General features: G+C 41.4%; 2 protein-coding genes across 2 annotated transcripts; both read left to right on the top strand.

Moving 5' to 3' along the window:
• The first annotated feature begins 6,525 nt into the window (after positions 1–6,525).
• LOC123120185 (uncharacterized) lies at positions 6,526–13,530 on the top strand. The gene is made up of 8 exons (XM_044540179.1): positions 6,526–6,624; positions 6,725–7,076; positions 8,972–11,327; positions 11,412–11,499; positions 11,599–12,782; positions 12,864–12,929; positions 13,000–13,188; positions 13,310–13,530. Exons 1-5 carry the CDS (start codon positions 6,526–6,528, stop codon positions 11,956–11,958), a joined length of 3,255 nt encoding a protein of 1,084 aa, XP_044396114.1. The 3' UTR covers positions 11,959–12,782; positions 12,864–12,929; positions 13,000–13,188; positions 13,310–13,530.
• Positions 13,531–13,630: 100 nt separating this feature from the next.
• LOC123120184 (uncharacterized) lies at positions 13,631–14,738 on the top strand. Its single transcript, XM_044540178.1, has 5 exons — positions 13,631–13,856; positions 13,928–14,020; positions 14,131–14,229; positions 14,334–14,636; positions 14,733–14,738. The coding sequence occupies exons 1-5, from the start codon at positions 13,764–13,766 to the stop codon at positions 14,736–14,738; spliced, it is 594 nt and encodes a 197-aa protein (XP_044396113.1). The 5' UTR covers positions 13,631–13,763.
• Positions 14,739–17,039: the final 2,301 nt, after the last annotated feature.

The raw sequence follows: 17,039 nt of genomic DNA, 5'->3' as shown, positions 1-17,039 counted from the left end.
CATCATTGCAAAACGTTTTATACATTTCTGGCGGTTTTCATACACCACCATTTGCGATTATGGCATCGCACATAGTTTCTCGAAGGGTCTCTGATCGTAGTGTCGCGTTAGCAGCATCCTATAGTAGTGATATGTCATGCTGTCTTGTTTTTCATACATATTCCATCCTCGTATCATACGGCTTCCTTACATGAAAGTAGTGTTCGTCAGTATCATGCATCAATGAGTTCTGAAGAGCAAATTTTATTCCTTTTTCTTGTGGGTTTGACTTGACAAGGCAAAATTAAAAAAGAGGAAGGAAAAGAGTAAGGAAGGCGATGATGGTGGTCCTCTACAGCAACGTAAACGGAGCATCTGTACGGATTCTCCTTGTACTGCTAGTGCATTACAAGTTCCAAGTCTCCGCTCCCCTACTCCACCATCCAAGGTGCTTGCTCTAACTTGGAATTGTGATATCTGGTTGCATGTTGCATATGGTGTCTAGCTTGTATTGCTCCTAATTAGTGTAAATTGCATCTGCTTAGCTTACACATGATACGTGTGAATATGCATGCTTTCCTGTTTTTGGTACATACTATATCTGTCTATCACACCATGTTCTTACATGAAACTACTCTTCTTGTGTATCCTGCATCAGTCACTTATGATGGGACACCTTTAAGTTGGCAGTGTGATATTGGTTTGCGTCTTGAATATGATTTCTAGCATGTAGTGCTTCTAGTTTGATGAACGCCACCTATGACGAGACAGTTTTAACTTGGCAGAGTGATATTGATTGCACCTTCCATATGGTGTCTAGCTTGCAGTGCTTCTAATTTGTTGAAGTGCCTTCTGCTTAGTTATCACATCATACGTGTGAATATGTCAAGCCGTCCAGTTTTTCGTACATATTCCATCCTCGTATCATGACTTTGCCTTTCATTAGAGTAGTGTTCGTCAGTATCATGCATGAATGAATTCTGAAGAGTGAATTTTATTCCTTTTTCTTGTCGGTTTGACCTCACAATGCAAAATCAATAAAGCGGAAGGAAATTGGTAAGGCATTGGATGATGGTGGTCCTTCTGAGTAACTGAAATGGAGGGTCTCTATAGATTCTACTCCGCCATCCTCCCAACAAGATTCGGAAGACAACGCAAGGCTAGACAGTCAACGTAGCTGTGTAGATGATGAGCACATCTCCCCTACTCCACCATCACAGGTGCTTGCTCTAACTTGGCACTATTATATGTGGTTGCATGTTGTGTATGATGTCTAGCTTGTATTGCTTCTAACTTTGTTGAATTGCATCTGCTTACTTTACACATGATGCCTGTTAATATGACACATGTTCCAGTTTCTAGAACATACTATATCTGATCACACCATGTTCTTACATCAGACTACTGTTCTTCCAGTATCCCCTATCAGTCACTTATGATAAAGCACCTTTAAGTCGCCACTGTGATATTGGTTGTGTCTTGCTTATGATTTCTAGCATGTACTGCTTCTAATTTGTTGAAACGCCAGATAGTTTGAACTTGGCAGAGTGATATTGGTTGCACCTTTCATATGGTGTCTATCTTGCAGTGCTTCTAATTTGTTGAAATGCCTTCTGCTTAGTTACCACACCATAGGTGTGAATGTATCACACCGTCCTGTTTTTTGTACATATTCCATCCTCGTATCATGTGTTTGCCTTTCATCCGAGTAGTGTTCGTCACTATCATGCATGAATGAGTTCTGAAGAGCGAATTTTATTCCTTTTTCTTATCGGTTTGACTTCACAATGCAAAATCAATACAGCTGAAGGAAATTAGTCCGGCATTGGATGATGGTGGTCCTTCGGAGCAACTCAAACAGAGGGTCTCTACAGATTCTACTCCGACATCCTCCCAACAGGATTCGCAAGACAACACAAGGCTGGACAATCAACATAGCTGTGTAGATGATGAGCACATCTCCCCTACTCCACCATCACAGGTGCTTGCTCTAACTTGGCACTATTATGTGTGGTTGCATGTTGCGTATGATGTCTAGCTTGTATTGCTTCTAAATTTGTTGAATTGCATCTGCTTACTTTACACATAATGCCTATGAATATGGCACATGTTCCTGTTTCTAGAACATACGTGTAGATGATGAGCACATCTCCCCTACTCCACCATCACAGGTGCTTGCTCTAACTTGGAACTGTTATATGTGGTTGCGTGTTCCGTATGATGTCTAGTTTGTATTGCTTCTGATTTTGTTGAATTGCATATGTGTAGCTTACAACTTATACCTGCAACGATCACTTACCCATAAGACACATTTAACTTGGGAGCGTGATGTAGGTTGCATCTTGCATTGTCTTCTAGCTTGTACTGCTTCTAATTTCTTGAAATGGCACTTACGACGAGACACTTTTTACCTGATAGAGTGATATTGGTTGCATGTTCATATGGTGGCTAGCTTTCATTTCTTCTAATTTTGTTGAAATGCCTTCTGCTTACTGTTTTTCATACATATTCCATCCTCCTATCGTATGTCTGAATATGCAATGCTATCTTTTTTTTGTATATATTCCATCCTCCTATCATGCGCTTGCCTTACATCAAAGTAGTGTTTGTCTATATCATGCATCAACCAGTTATGTAGAGCTAATTTTATTCATCTTCTTTTGGTTTTGACTTCATAAGGCAATACCAGAAAATAGGAAGGAAAAGAGTAAGTTAGGGGATGTTGGTGGTCCTCCGGACCGACACAAACAAAGACTCTCTAGATTTGCCACTGCTACTGCTAATGAAGTTGAAGTCCCAAGTCTACATGATGAGTTCAATTCCCATACTCCACCATCGCAGGTGCTTGCTCTAAGTTGACAGTGTGATAATTGGTTTCATGTTGCATATGTTGTCTAGCATGTATTTCTTCTATTTTGAGTAAATTGCACCTGCTGAGTTTATACGTTATACATGTGCATATGACATGCCTTTCTGTATCTAGAATACACTGCATCTATCAATCATACCATGTTCTTACATCAAAGTACGGCTGTTGTGTATCCCGCATCAGTCACTCATGATTGGATGCTTTTAACATGGCAGTTTAATTGTGGTTGCATCTTGCATTGACTTCTATGTTGTACTGCTTCTAATTTTTCGAAATGCCACTTATGACGAGACACTGTTAACTTGGCGGAGTAATATTGGTTGCATCTTTCATATGGTGTCTAGCTTGCATTACTTCTATTTTCTTGAAAATCCTTCTGCTTAGTTTACACATCGTAGCTATGAATATGTCACGTCGTCCTATTTTTCTTACATATTCCATCCTCATATGGTTGTCTTACATTAAAGTATTGCTTGTCTGTATCATGGATCAATGAGTTCTGAAGAGTGATTTCATTCTTTTGTGTTGTGGGTACGGCTTGACATGGCAAAGTCAAAAAAGAGCAAGGAAAAAAATATAGTAGGGAATGGTGTTACTCGTCAGGTGAAACGGAAAAGGATCTGCCCTCGAGATTCTACTGGTACTTAGAGTGCAGTAGAAGGTCCAAGTCCACCGGCTAAATCAACAAACACAGTATCACCTGCTCCACTAGCTGCAGCATATGCTTCAACTGTACCATCATCTCAATGAGTTACTCGTTCGTTTGCTCCGGATTTGGCTAGTTCCCAAGCTGCCTTCACACCTAACACTACTTCCGAAGCACTGCTGACACAACAGGACTTGGCAAGAATAGATGAACCTCATGAGCATCAACAGCAAGACGGTACCTCACCGAGTCAAGTTGCAGTTGCATGCTCCTTTATATGTACTCTCACAGTTTGATGTGCACTAACACTTTCCATATTCGTTGTTGAACTAGCACCATGGCGCAAGCGGAAACAGACATTAGGGATAATGCTTGATAGATTAACAAAATCTAAAGGAGGAAGAATGGAGATCCATTTTGAGGCAGGTTTAAAAAGGCCACGTGATGCTACAGAGTCAGCCAAGTTAGTATCAGAGGCAGCCGTTGCCGTTAGGTGTCATGCACGTATCCTCCCAACGTGGATCCAGTACAGGAATGAGAAAGACAATACCCAGTTTAACACCTTCCTTGACCATTTATCCGTAAGTAATGTTATTCATCGCAATTTGTAATATTGTCCTGCTGTGTGCCATACTTTCTAGCTTCCTCCTAATAAGACTCACATTCTCTTTTCAATAGATGAGGTTCAAGTTGGATCCGAAAGATGATGCAAGTAAACAAGCATGCACTCATGTTTTTCAGTCTGCTCTGCGACAGTATCGGTACCACCTTAGAAAATCTCACTTTGAAGGCAAGGCTAACAATGAAATCGCCCAAACATCTCCAGTGGAATATATTACAGATGAAGACTGGACAACCCTTGTTAAACACTGGTCTGATCCAAAGTATCAGGTAGGATATATGTATTTGATTAGACCACATATTGAACTTGCATTTATGTATGTGCTTTACAAGTGTATCTTCTTCTAGGCTAACTGTTTGAAGAACAAGACCAACTGTTCTAAAGTAAAATTCCAACAGACAACATGATCTCGTAGCTATATTGCACACCATGAGGCTCTTGTAAATAGCTGCTAGTTCCTTCTTTCTTTTGTGCCATATTATCATATCTATATTGACTTGTTCCAAATACAGAGGAAAACCCGTGTAGACCAAAAAGAACCTGAACCGAATGCGGTTCAAATCTTCAAGGATTGCCACACCAGCAAGATGAAGGGCATGAGCACACCAGTTCAAGCCGCTGTTGTAAGTCCTTACTCCTCCTGCCTTTGAACTGATTGGTACTGTGATGTGTTCATTTAACTGCTTGGTTTGCAGCCAATGTCAGTTACTCTGTTCACTTTTATACACAGTTGTCTTAACGTATCATTTCACCTTACCTGGTTTAAAAGAGATGAAGGATATTCTTTTGGTCTTGATCTGTAATCTAGTTGTGATGTTCACGTGCGCACACAATGATACAATAGCCTGTTTGTTTTATATCTGTTTGCCCATGATATGAATGATGTCATACTATGTTCATCCTACTTTAAACCATGTCTCTTTATCCTTAGATGTCAACGAATGTGAGGAAATAGACAATACAGTAGGCATGCTGCATGGACATATGTTCCGAAAGTGATTTTATTATGTAGTTGGCACTACAATACATGCTAATGTATTACAGTAGTTCATCAAAATAAGTTATGTATAAACGTGAAACCTACTTTGTTTGTTTTTGTCTCATTAGTAACTTATCTGATACACTAATCTACAAGTTCAAACTTTCAGCAAGCCATGGAACAAATGATTGAAAAGCCACAACCACCTGAAGGTGACGAGGCTACCACAGGCACAATGTCACCTCTTGCTGCAATGCGTCAGTATCTCTCCACTAACAGTGCAAGAAGCACCTTCCTGCGTAATTCATGGTTGGTTGTCAAGATAACCTCGTCCAAATCGCCTACTGAACAAAATCTTTCGGCTAGACAAAGCGATATATCTGTGCTCCAGACACAAGTCCAACCCCTAATGGATGTTGTTTCAGAAAGAATAATAGTGGTTGACAAATGTCATGAAGATATGAATGGTTTTGAAACCAGACTATCAGACATTTGCTTCGTTGTTCAAGAGCAATGGCGGAAAAAGGGGGAGATCGTGCTGCTCCATCAGATTCTACAGCCTGAAAGATTAGCACTCAGGTCAAAATCTGTGCTTCTATACATCTGATGGTGCTTTTATCTGCAAGGACTGTAAACTTTATGCTAACAGTCCTTTTGTTGTATGGTTGGAATTTATTTTGTTGTGATACAACATTTATGATGCTGCCAAAGGCTGCAGTAATTACGACGGTATTTTTGTATAGTGTAGGTTTATCTTAGTAATGTATTCGGCCGAAAGCTTCGTAGGAGCCCAACATGCCAACATTCGTCGGGCCCATTCCAATTGGGCTAAAAGATTATGGGCCGAAATTTGCATTTAGCCCACTAAAAATATCTGGCCTAAATCAGCATAAGCTTTCATATTTTTCTGGTAGGCCTGTGCCCATTGTGGGCCTTTAAGGGGCCTAAACATAATTTGGCCCTCAGTAATAATATGCCGTTTACATGTGTAAATATCTCGAGCCCATAAAAAACATGGGCCTTTAATAGGCCGAAAGTGAGATTGGGCCCTGATTGTCACTACTACAAATACTAGCATTAACGACGGTGCCCAAAAACTCTTGGTCGTTGAATACCCGAGTGGAGTCCCCGCATGGTGGAAACCAATCTACGTAATACATTCAACAACCACGGGTCTGCCCGTCGCTAGGTGAGCGGTCGTTACTGTTATGGGGTTTGCATGTACGTGGTCAACTCTAACAAACTCCCTCTCCTTGTGTTCAAGAAGAAAAATAACTCTTCTCTCCTTTATCTCTCCCCCGCAAACATCCCAACTAATGTTGGCGGGTTCTTGAAATATTGGCGGTAAATCTCTCCAGCCCCAACTAATCTAATCTGCTCCTAATCCTATTAGTTAGTCCTCGCGTTCCTCATGATTGCACAACATCCCGATGGAAGCCTACATGGTCGTTCATGCCCATCCATCTCCGTCCGGCGCCTCTGCTGAACCACACAATTCTCCCGGCCACCGCGACTCCTCGCCAAGCTCGGTAGAAATGCACTTGATGGAGCAAGCGGATTCCATGGTTGAGTTTACTCACCATACTACGGATCAAGAGGTACATAACTTAATCATTAATTCTCCTCCAGATTCAATATAGTTCAATATATCCTGAGGTAAAAGAAGAACTGATTGTTGATTTTGCTCCTGATTCAAAGAACCAGAACGTGCAAGGAGACAGAATGGTTGAGTTTGTTCCAGATACAATTAATCAGGAGGCAGAAGAGTCTCTAGATGAAGAACGTAGCAGCGATGTCTCGATAAACGATGTCGATGAAGACTCTATTGAGTACCTGCGTAGGCAAGTTGTCGAAGACTCCGAGGAAGAAGACAAACAAGATGAAGTATACCAGAAGGTCAGGAAGGAATTTAATGAAAGACGTGCTAGTGATGCTGCATTGAGGAGGGAAGCAAGAGCCAGGAATGCACCTAGGCATAAGGGTAATATGAACAAAATACGTAGAGGCTTTTTGCGAATTTATATTCCTGACTACTACAAGATCGTTGAAAAATAAATATTGTTTGCTAGAGAACAGTATTATTGTTAGTTTTTCAAGTTTGGCTCATCGGCAGCAGAATTCAACATGAGTGCCTTTTATTTGTAACATTTGTTCTTGTCATTCATATGTCAGGCTATGAACAAGAGACTGACTTTCAAATATTTTCCTATCCATAAATGGATCTTCATATCCGCTGACATTGTATTATACGGTACAAATATATGCATGGGCTTAGAAATAGGCACTGTATTTTGGCGATGTCATGGACAGGGTTTCACCGATGAATTTGATCTGCACCAGTACCTTCAGATCACCAGGCATTTTGGACGCCAAAGCGTCACCATGTTAGCTTAAACCTGATTGTAGTCTAACAATTCCTATTGCAATGTGAAGTGACTGTGGCAGATTGGCTGTAACTTGCAAGTTAAGTGCAGGTGTGCCTTGCGTGTACATGTTGGCGAAGCTAATTTCAGGCTTTTGCCTGCATTTGTTGCAGCAAAAGCAAGTGGGTTGCTTGCAGTGCTGAGAAACTTATAAATAGGAGTTGTTCCATTCATTGCTTGGCATAGTCGATGTAAGAAAAAAGAAAAGAGAAAAAGGAATCCATTGTGTCAAAATTGTGTGCTTCTGTATCTGAAACTGAACCTATCAGTTTTCCCCTGTTTCGTGTGTGTCAAATTACACTGAAACCACCACGCCTGCATTCTTTCTTGTCAACCTATGAACAAGTTTGTGCTTGATTCAATTGGTTTCAAAAGGTATACCTAAAAGTACAGGGAGGTAGAGGCCACTGTGCCTTTCAAAAGTTGAAATCCTCATTTTTTTAGACCAAATCCTCAGATTTTGTAGCACAAAACTAGGCATAAATATTTTTGGTTCTCGAGTAAAGAGAGCTGGACGGCTGAATTTTTTTGGCGCAAGCTGCTGGCAATTTCGACTAGATAACCCTTCGTAACAGGGAATAACTATTTAATCTGTTAGGATCTCATCTCCCTGCGCCTCTTTCTCCTCGCCTCCCCTGCTCTGCTCAATTCGACACCTCCATAGTCCATAGATCGCATCTCCTTCCTTGTGTTCTACGCCTCTCCACGCTGCAGGTCCCACCTCGCCAGTCACCTCGACTCCGGCGCATACGCGATGCTACCTGCACGTCGCCGGTAGCCTCGACCCGGTACGCCCGCGCTGCCGCCAGCACATCGCCGGTCGCCTGGACCCCCGGCGCGCCCGGGCTGCCGCCTCCATGTCGCTGGTTAGCCTCGACCCCGGTGTGCCCACACTGCCGCCTGCACATCACCGGTCGCCAACGTAACTCCGCTGCAGCTTGGTTCGTATTCCTCCTTGCTCTGATTTTTCATATTCCTCCTTGCTCTATTTTTTCTCGTGGAACCTTGATGCACGGTTGCTGATCCTGATTACAAAATATGTAGGTAGAATTCGTTTGCTTATTACGATTTAGAATTTTGTTATGCCATGTTCAGTACAATCCATTCATCTATAGATCATACACAATATGATTTATTTTAGAGTCTGATATGTCTTACATCGAATAACATAAATGCAGGATAACTACGTACTAAAACAGTAATATATATTAGGAGATGGCTCCAAGTAAGATATGGATGAGACTAGTGGATGAGCGATTAGATGATGAATACTTAGAAGGGGTAGAGAATTTCCTTGACTATGCATTCAGCCACGCAGGCAGGGAGAATGAAATTCGATGTCCATGCGTCAAATGCTGCAACACAGACTCTCATCCTCGTGCATTGGTTTCTGCTCACCTGAAAGTGTACGGAATTCTGAGAAATTATACCTTTTGTTACCATCATGGTGAAGTTGCGAGGGGACCTCAAACAGTTTCTGAAGGTCAAGGCGATGAAGAAATGCAAGCAGAGAGTGCAGATGGGTATGACCCAATGCAAGATTTGTTGCATGATATGTTTCCTCAAAATAATAATCCAACTGAGCAAACAACGACACCACCAACTAACGAAGAGGAACCAAATAATGAAGCAGCAAAGTTTTATAAATTGCTTGACAACTACAACCAGCCACTTTATGAAGGTTCTAGCACCACTAAATTATCTGCACTAGTTAACTTGCTTCACATTAAGAATTTGGGAAAGTGGAGCAACAAGTCCTTCACCATGTTGTTGGAATATCTGTGGAAGGCTTTCCTACCACAGAACTCTACTTTGCCAAATTCTTATTATGAAGCGAAAAAAACTATTCAAGAACTAGGACTGAGTTATAGGAAAATTGATGCTTGCACGAATCATTGCATGCTCTACTGGAAAGAAGATATAAATGCGGAGTCGTGCAAGGTGTGTGGAGCATCTAGATGGAAAGAAGACAAGCGCACAGGCACCACTCTGCACTCGGCAAAAGGGAAGAAGATTCCACAAAAAACTATGCGGTATTTTCCCTTAAAGCCAAGGCTGCAAAGGATGTTCATGTGCCACAAAACTGCTGAATCCTTTAGGTGGCATGCGGAGGGCAGGGTAGATGATGGTGTCATTAGATGCCCTGCTGACTCGAAAGCTTGGAAATATTTTGATGCAAAAAACATCCCATTTGCAAAAGAAATTCGCAATCTTAGGTTTTGTCTCTCTTCTGATGGTTTCCAACCATATAAAACAATGCGAACATCTCATAGCATCTGGCCCGTATTCCTTGTTCCCCTAAATTTTCCCCCATGGATGTGCATGAAACAAGAAAATGTGATGTTGTCCATGTTGATTCCAAGGCCTGATGGTCCTGGTGATGCAATTGATATTTATCTGCAACCACTTGTAGAGGAATTTACTGAACTATGGAACGAGGGTGTTGACACCTATGATGCATCAACGAAAACAAGTTTCACACTGCGTGCAGCACTTCTGTGGATGGTCCATGACTTCCCTGGTTATGCCAACCTCTCTGGATATAGCACAAAAGGAAAATTGGCTTGTCCAGTATGCCACAGTGGGACTTGTTCATTAAGGCTTAAAAAAGGTGGGAAGTTCTGTTACATGGGGCATCGACGCTTTGTTCATAAAAACCATAGGTGGAGGAAAGATAAAAAATCTTTTGATGGTACCATAGAAACCAGAGAACCACCAACACCCTTAACAGGACAAAATGTGATGGACCAAGTGGCTGATCTAGAGGGGATTATCTTGTCTAAAGATGCAAGTAAGAAGACAAAGGTGTCCCACGATGAAAGAGGAGATAGCTGGAACAAAAGAAGTATATTTTGTAATTTGCCATATTTCAAAACTCTCTTGTTGCGCCATAACCTTGATGTCATGCATATAGAAAAGAATATATGTGATAGCAGCATGGCAACAATTATGGATGTCAAAGGAAAAACGAAGGATAACATAAATTCTCGGCACGATTTGCAACGAATGAAAATAAGGCCAGGTATGCATCCGGACAAGGAAGGGGACAAGCCTACTTTTCCATCTGTGCCTTTCACTTTGCTTCCACCCAATAAGATTTTGTTCCTTCGGTTTTTTAAGGACCTCGAAGTTCTAGATGGATTTTTTTCAAACCTTGGCCGCTGCACTAATATGAAAGAGAAAAAAAATTTAGGACTGAAGAGCCACGACTGCCATGTTATACTAAATCATTTACTTCCTCTTGCACTACGTGGACTTGTTCCCCAGAATATTTATGACCCTTTGGTTGAGCTTTCACAATTCTTTTGCAAATTAAACTCCAAATCACTTTCAGTAGAAGAACTTAATGAAATGCAGGCCCAAATACCTGTGACACTATGTAAGCTTGAAAAGGAATTCCCACCGTCCTTTTTTGATGTCATGATGCATCTGCCTGTTCATTTGGCTAATGAGGCTCTTGTTGGTGGACGTACAATATATCGGTGGATGTATCTCTTTGAGAGACAAATAAAGTGTCTGAAATCGCTAGTGCGAAATTTGGCACGACCTGAGGCTTCCATTGCAGAGGGATACATTGCAGAAGAGTTCATTACATTGTGCTCTAGGTATTTGGATGATGTCGAGACAAAGCATAACCGACCAGGCAGAATCAATGATGCACCAGGGGATGACAACTATTATTTTTCAATATTCAATCCGGATGGAAGGCCATCCGGTGGTCGTAAACCTAGAGATCTTAATCTTCTTGAAGCAGAGCAAGCTCATATTTATGTTTTGAGAAATTGTGATGAAGTTCAACCATATATCAGGTATTGATTATTCGGTTCACTTGTTAAGTACTTAGTCAACTAATTTTTGCTTGCCCATATCAATTAAGCTTTGTATTATTGTAGTGAGTACTCCAGTAGTCAAGATGGATGTTCACTGCAACCATTTACCACCACGTGGAACCAGAAGTTCAATCAGTGGTTCAAAGAGAAGGTAAAGGTTCCAGAATAAAGTCTGTATGTACATACATATGCACGTACATTTCAGTATTTCTGTGTGAAGATGTTAACATAGCTATTTTTCACTGCATAGGTAGCCAGCTTGCACGAACATGATAAGAGTGAGCTCACCGAAGACCTTTTGGCACTATCACGTGGTCCATTGGAAAATGTAACATGTTTTACTGGCTATGACATGAATGGATTCAGATATCGTGTTCAAAGTCGAGATAGACACCTCTGCACACAGAACAGTGGGGTGGCTGTACTTTCAGAACAAGGGGATAATGGTAATGCAGTAGAATATTATGGCATATTGACAGAGATAGTCAAACTGCAATACTTAGGTGGAAGGCGTGTGACATTATTCCGTTGCAACTGGATTGACGTATTTGACAAAGAGCATGGGATGAAGAAAGACAACAAGCATGGAATCGTTAGTCTTAACCTGTAGCGTTTGCTTCTGACAGATGAGCCTTTCGTTCTAGCTAGCCAAGTCTCTCAAGTATTTTTTGTCAACGACAATCTTATAAAAGGATGGCACGCAGTCGTGAAAAATCCATCACGTCATGCTTATAGTGTACCACATGGACAGTCTGATGATGAAGCCTCTGAAGCTGAACCTGACAATGGCGATGAAGATGACTTGCTTCAAAATTCGACATCAACATCACGTAGAAAGAGAACAACATGATGACACTAGTTTATGCAACTCTTAATCTGTAGCAATCGATTTGCTTCATATTTTTGCTTTTACCTTATTAATAAACAGTGACACAAGTAGTTCTGTACTTACTTAATTTGATTTAGCATTCAATAATTCATTATCAGTATATCAATATTCACTTATTTAATTCAATTTTACTTTGTATAGCCTTTGTGCACACTTCAAACTAACTCTATATGCGTAGGGTATCACAATGAGTCAGCACAGGTATGGAAACTTGACAGCATTAGCTCGGGAAAGATGCTCCTCACAGTTGAATAAGTCTGGACTGGTACACCAGGGTATTGCTAGGCGGACCTTGCCAGAGAAATCAAGTCAAATAGCAGATTTCAACAGAAAAAGGGTTACTCACAAGCCTCATTTGCAAGATGAGGAACTGTGGAAAAAGTATGAGTTAGCTGCAAAAGGTACTACAGAAACATGAAAATATTATTCAAGCTATCTACTAAAGGATGATATAATGTGGTTGCTTGTTTTCATAGATGGAAATGATGCGGCAACAAATACACCAATCTTGTTTACTACAAATTGGGATGCTGATGATTCCGGAAGTGAGTTTCTAAGTACCATATATTGTACCAAGAATTGTTTCTACGCTTTATTGTCTTCAAGTAACTCATAATATATTGCAGCTATGAGTGATGAAGCTGATACCAGCAATGATGGTGACATGGGAAATGATATGCATGATTTTCATGGTATGAAAAACTTCAATTTTTTCATTTTTCCTTCATCCACCATGCTGACCGATTGGTTGTATATTTTCAGATGGTGCAAATGGTGCAGATGAATTATTGGGTAATGAAAATCTGGAAAGTGAAGAATCCTAGGATAGCCATGGCTTTGCAGGTACCTCAAAGACCAGTAAGCACAACAATGCAACTGAATTAGTTGATGAAAATCTGGAAAATGAAGAAGTGCGGGGTAACCATGACCTTACAGCTACGTCCAAGACTAGTAAGCTCAGCAATGCAACTTGATTAGATGATACTTCAGCCAGACCGCTACAATATAAATTGTAGCTTGAATGTTTTTCTTTTTTTGTACTTGGTTAACATATTTCTTTCGAATGGTGCAGGACCTCAAACAGGTGAAAAGCGCAGGGTCCGTGGGAAAAATAAATGCAAGGAAGTAGCTGATCTCATGGAGTCCCAAAAAATTAAAGTCCGGTTTTACAATAACCGTGCGCTTTCCAAAAGTTTTGCACGACACTTTTGTAGAATCGTCCGTAATCCTGGAATTACCCCGATGAGGGTAAAGGAATGGTCCAATATTACTGATGCAGCACGGAAACATATATTTGATGCAATTAAGGTATGTTTGGTTAAAAGTTCTAGCATTATAATCTGATTTTCTATACTGATGTATTTATGAGACTCTGTTTTATGAACAACTATTTAGGACAAGTTCGAAAATATTGACGACAACATTGAATAGATGTGTACAAAGATGAGATATTAGACCATCTCAAGAAACTTTGGATCAACTGGCGTGGAGACTTGCACCGGCATTTTGTGAAACCCAACAAGACTATGCAGGAAGCTATGAAAAAGGTACCTAAAGATATTCCAAAGGATGACTGGGAATGGCTTGTCAAGGAGCATTTTTTCAGCAGGGAGTTTCTGGTATGTTCTCATGTTGCCTCTTAATTTTCAACCATTTGTGCAGCTGACAATATAATCCTCTTTAACTACAGAAAAAGAGCAAGAGAAACACCCAAAACAGAGCTAACCTCAAAATGCTTCACCGATCTGGCAGTAAACCCTTTAGACAGATAATTTGGGACATGGTACATGCTTTCACTTCTCTTGTTTTTCATTTCTAATAATATAAGATCAGTGTGAGTTGTCTTTCCATTTTGTTTCAACTAATAATAGTCACTTGCCTATGTTGGAACAGGGAGGAAAGGAAAACAAGCCACCGAGTATGGATAAACTATTTTCAGAGACACACAAGAAGGGTACAGACTTCCCTGATTCTACAACCTCCGCCAAACATGTAAGACTTAATTTAACGTTCATAACTTCCATAATGAACAACACGTGTACAATTCCTACTTAGAGATAGAAGTTTATGCAAATAACTTACTGTTGGCACCTCAGGCAAAAATTAAGACCATAGTTCAGTTGAATCCTGGTCTTTCAAATGATGAAGTCATGCAGAAATGTGACACATCTAAGCGGCGTGATCGCGTAGTTGGATTTGGTGGTGGAATTAGAGCAAGAGATTTGCGAGGACCAGCATTAAGTAAGGCTGAATCAATTTCTCAACTTCAAGCTTCTGAGCAAGCGAAACAAGTACTCGAAGAAAAGGTCAATGGCATGGCGCAAGAAGTATCAGAAATTAAGCATCTTCTATCTGGTAGATCTCTAACTGATAGTTCTCATGAACGCCAACATGATCAAGTAAGTTGTTCTCACACATTGGTTTTATTTGTCATTATACTTTGATGCCATTTATTTACATGGACTGACTTTCATAAACTGATCAACATTTTGTAGGACTGATGGTCCACCAGAATATATATAAGCATAAGGAAGAATATATATAAGCATAAGGAGGCATTGTAATCGCTGGTGAAGAATGATATCCATTCAACCAACGATGGCGTCCCTCTATTGAAGACTAATAAATATTATCTTTTCTACTTGTCTCGTTTTCCATATAGATATGTTCAAATACATTGGTGATATAAGGAGTGCTTTTGACTCAATTTTCTTAGAAGATATTTTAGTTTCAGAATTGTATGCCAGAATATTTGTACTTCTATTAATAAAAGATGTTATGATCCTTTCAATTAAGATTCTTTTGTTTCTATATTAATGTGGATGTTAATATTGAAATGTTGGATGCTGCATAAAGTGATTGTTGAAGGAATGTTATAATATAAGTGGTTCTAAAGAATATGAAAGTGTTAAGAGAGTGGTCGGTAATGATACTTTGGCCAGCATGCTAACATTATTAGCGACGACAAAAGTGGTTGTTATTGCCTTGGGATCGACACACCATCCCACTATTATTAGCGACGACAAAAGTGGTTGTTATTGCCTTGGGATCGACACACCATCCCACTATTATTAGCGACGACAAAAGTGGTCGTTATTGCCTAGGGATCGACGACGACACACCATCTCGTCATTATAAGAATAACGATCACGAAAGGTACGTGGTCGTTATACTTTTAACGATGGAGCCTACTACGACCAGCAGATTGTGGTCGTTACTGACCTTTAACGACCACAATCCAACCATTAACGATCACATATACCGTCGTTAAAAATGGTATTCCTAGTAGTGTGTGCCAAATAACCCACTGGTCTTAGCAGGATAAAATGGTGGCCCATTCACAATGCGAATCGTCCACAAGCCGAAATTCAGATGGGCCGTAAATGCGCTGACCTACTACACGGGCCTTTAACAGGCCAGAAGTATGGTCGGGATTGATTAGTGTCATTTTTATATGGGCCGTTAGTAGGCCCGATGTGACGTTGGGCCACATATGGCACATGGATTTCGTCCGATGTTAACAAGCCGAAAGTCACAACAGGCTGAAAGTGGCCCAAATCTATAGTGGGCCTCTAACAGGCCGAATGTCAGACATGGCCGAATATGACCCAAATCCTTCACGGTCGTTTATGGGCCGAAAGTTTCAATGGCCTATAAATGGGCCCAAATGAATCAGGACCTTTAACAGGCCGGAAACACACCGGGTCGTAATTCGGCCCAAATACTTAGCGGACTATTAACCGGCCAGAAGTGACCATGGGCCGCGATGATGACAAGTTTAGGACGGGCCGTTGACGGGCCGATTTGACACTAGCCGTACGGGCCTTAACTGAGAATGTTGGGCCTTTAGCTAGGCCGGCCCATTATGGTCTGCAAAATCTTGTGGGCCTTTAGTTGGGCTGGCCCATTATGGTCTGCTAAATCTTGTGGGCCTTTAGTTGGGCCAGCCCATCTAATCATTATGGGCCACTTTTGGGCCGGTCCACGTGTCAACATATCATAGGCGCATCTCACCCATTGGATGAGTGACACATGTGCCAACGCGGAGCTGACACGTGGTTCTGTCAGCCAATGAGAATTTTACACGTGGAAAATCGGCATTGGTCATGGCTGTTAGCGGGTTATCGGATCCAAAACCAGACCCGATAGCTTAACGGTGACCTGTTACGGTGGATGCCACGTGTCGGTCACCCTTGACGAAAGTACTTCCATGACACGGCATTTATAGTCATGGAAGTGGACACTTCCATGATGATAATTTTGCTAATGTCAGGGAACACTTCTACGACAGCACATGTATGACTATCTTGATTCTGTCATAAAATCGTCATGGATGTACATGCATGACAGAAAACGTGACCTACTATGACAAACACGTATAATCACGGAAGTGTATTTGTTTGTAGTGGGAGAGGAGGCGGCCGGCCTAGAGGGGGCGCGCCAAGGGGTGGAGTCCTACTAGGACTCCACTCCTAGTAGGATTCGACCCCCTTCCTTCCAACGGAGAGGGGAAAGGGGAAAGAGGGGAGAGGGAGAAGGGAAGGGGGTGCGCCCCCACCCCTTGTCCAATTCGGATTGGGCAGGGGGGAGGCGCGCGCCACCTCCTGTGGCCTTCCTCTCTCCAATATGGCCCATGATGCCCATTAACTTTCCCGGGGGTTTCCAGTAACCTCCCGGTACTCCGAAAAATCCCCAAACCTCTTCGGAACCATTCCGGTGTCCGTATATAACCTTCCAATATATCAATATTTACCTCTCGGCCATTTCGAGACTCCTCGTCATGTCCGTGATCTCATCCGGGA

This window comes from Triticum aestivum, chromosome 5D (genome assembly GCF_018294505.1).
Source record: "Triticum aestivum cultivar Chinese Spring chromosome 5D, IWGSC CS RefSeq v2.1, whole genome shotgun sequence".
In the NCBI taxonomy this organism is placed as follows: domain Eukaryota; kingdom Viridiplantae; phylum Streptophyta; class Magnoliopsida; order Poales; family Poaceae; genus Triticum; species Triticum aestivum.
Note: the sequence above shows the minus strand (reverse complement) of the source record. Positions and strands in the feature narration are given on the sequence as shown.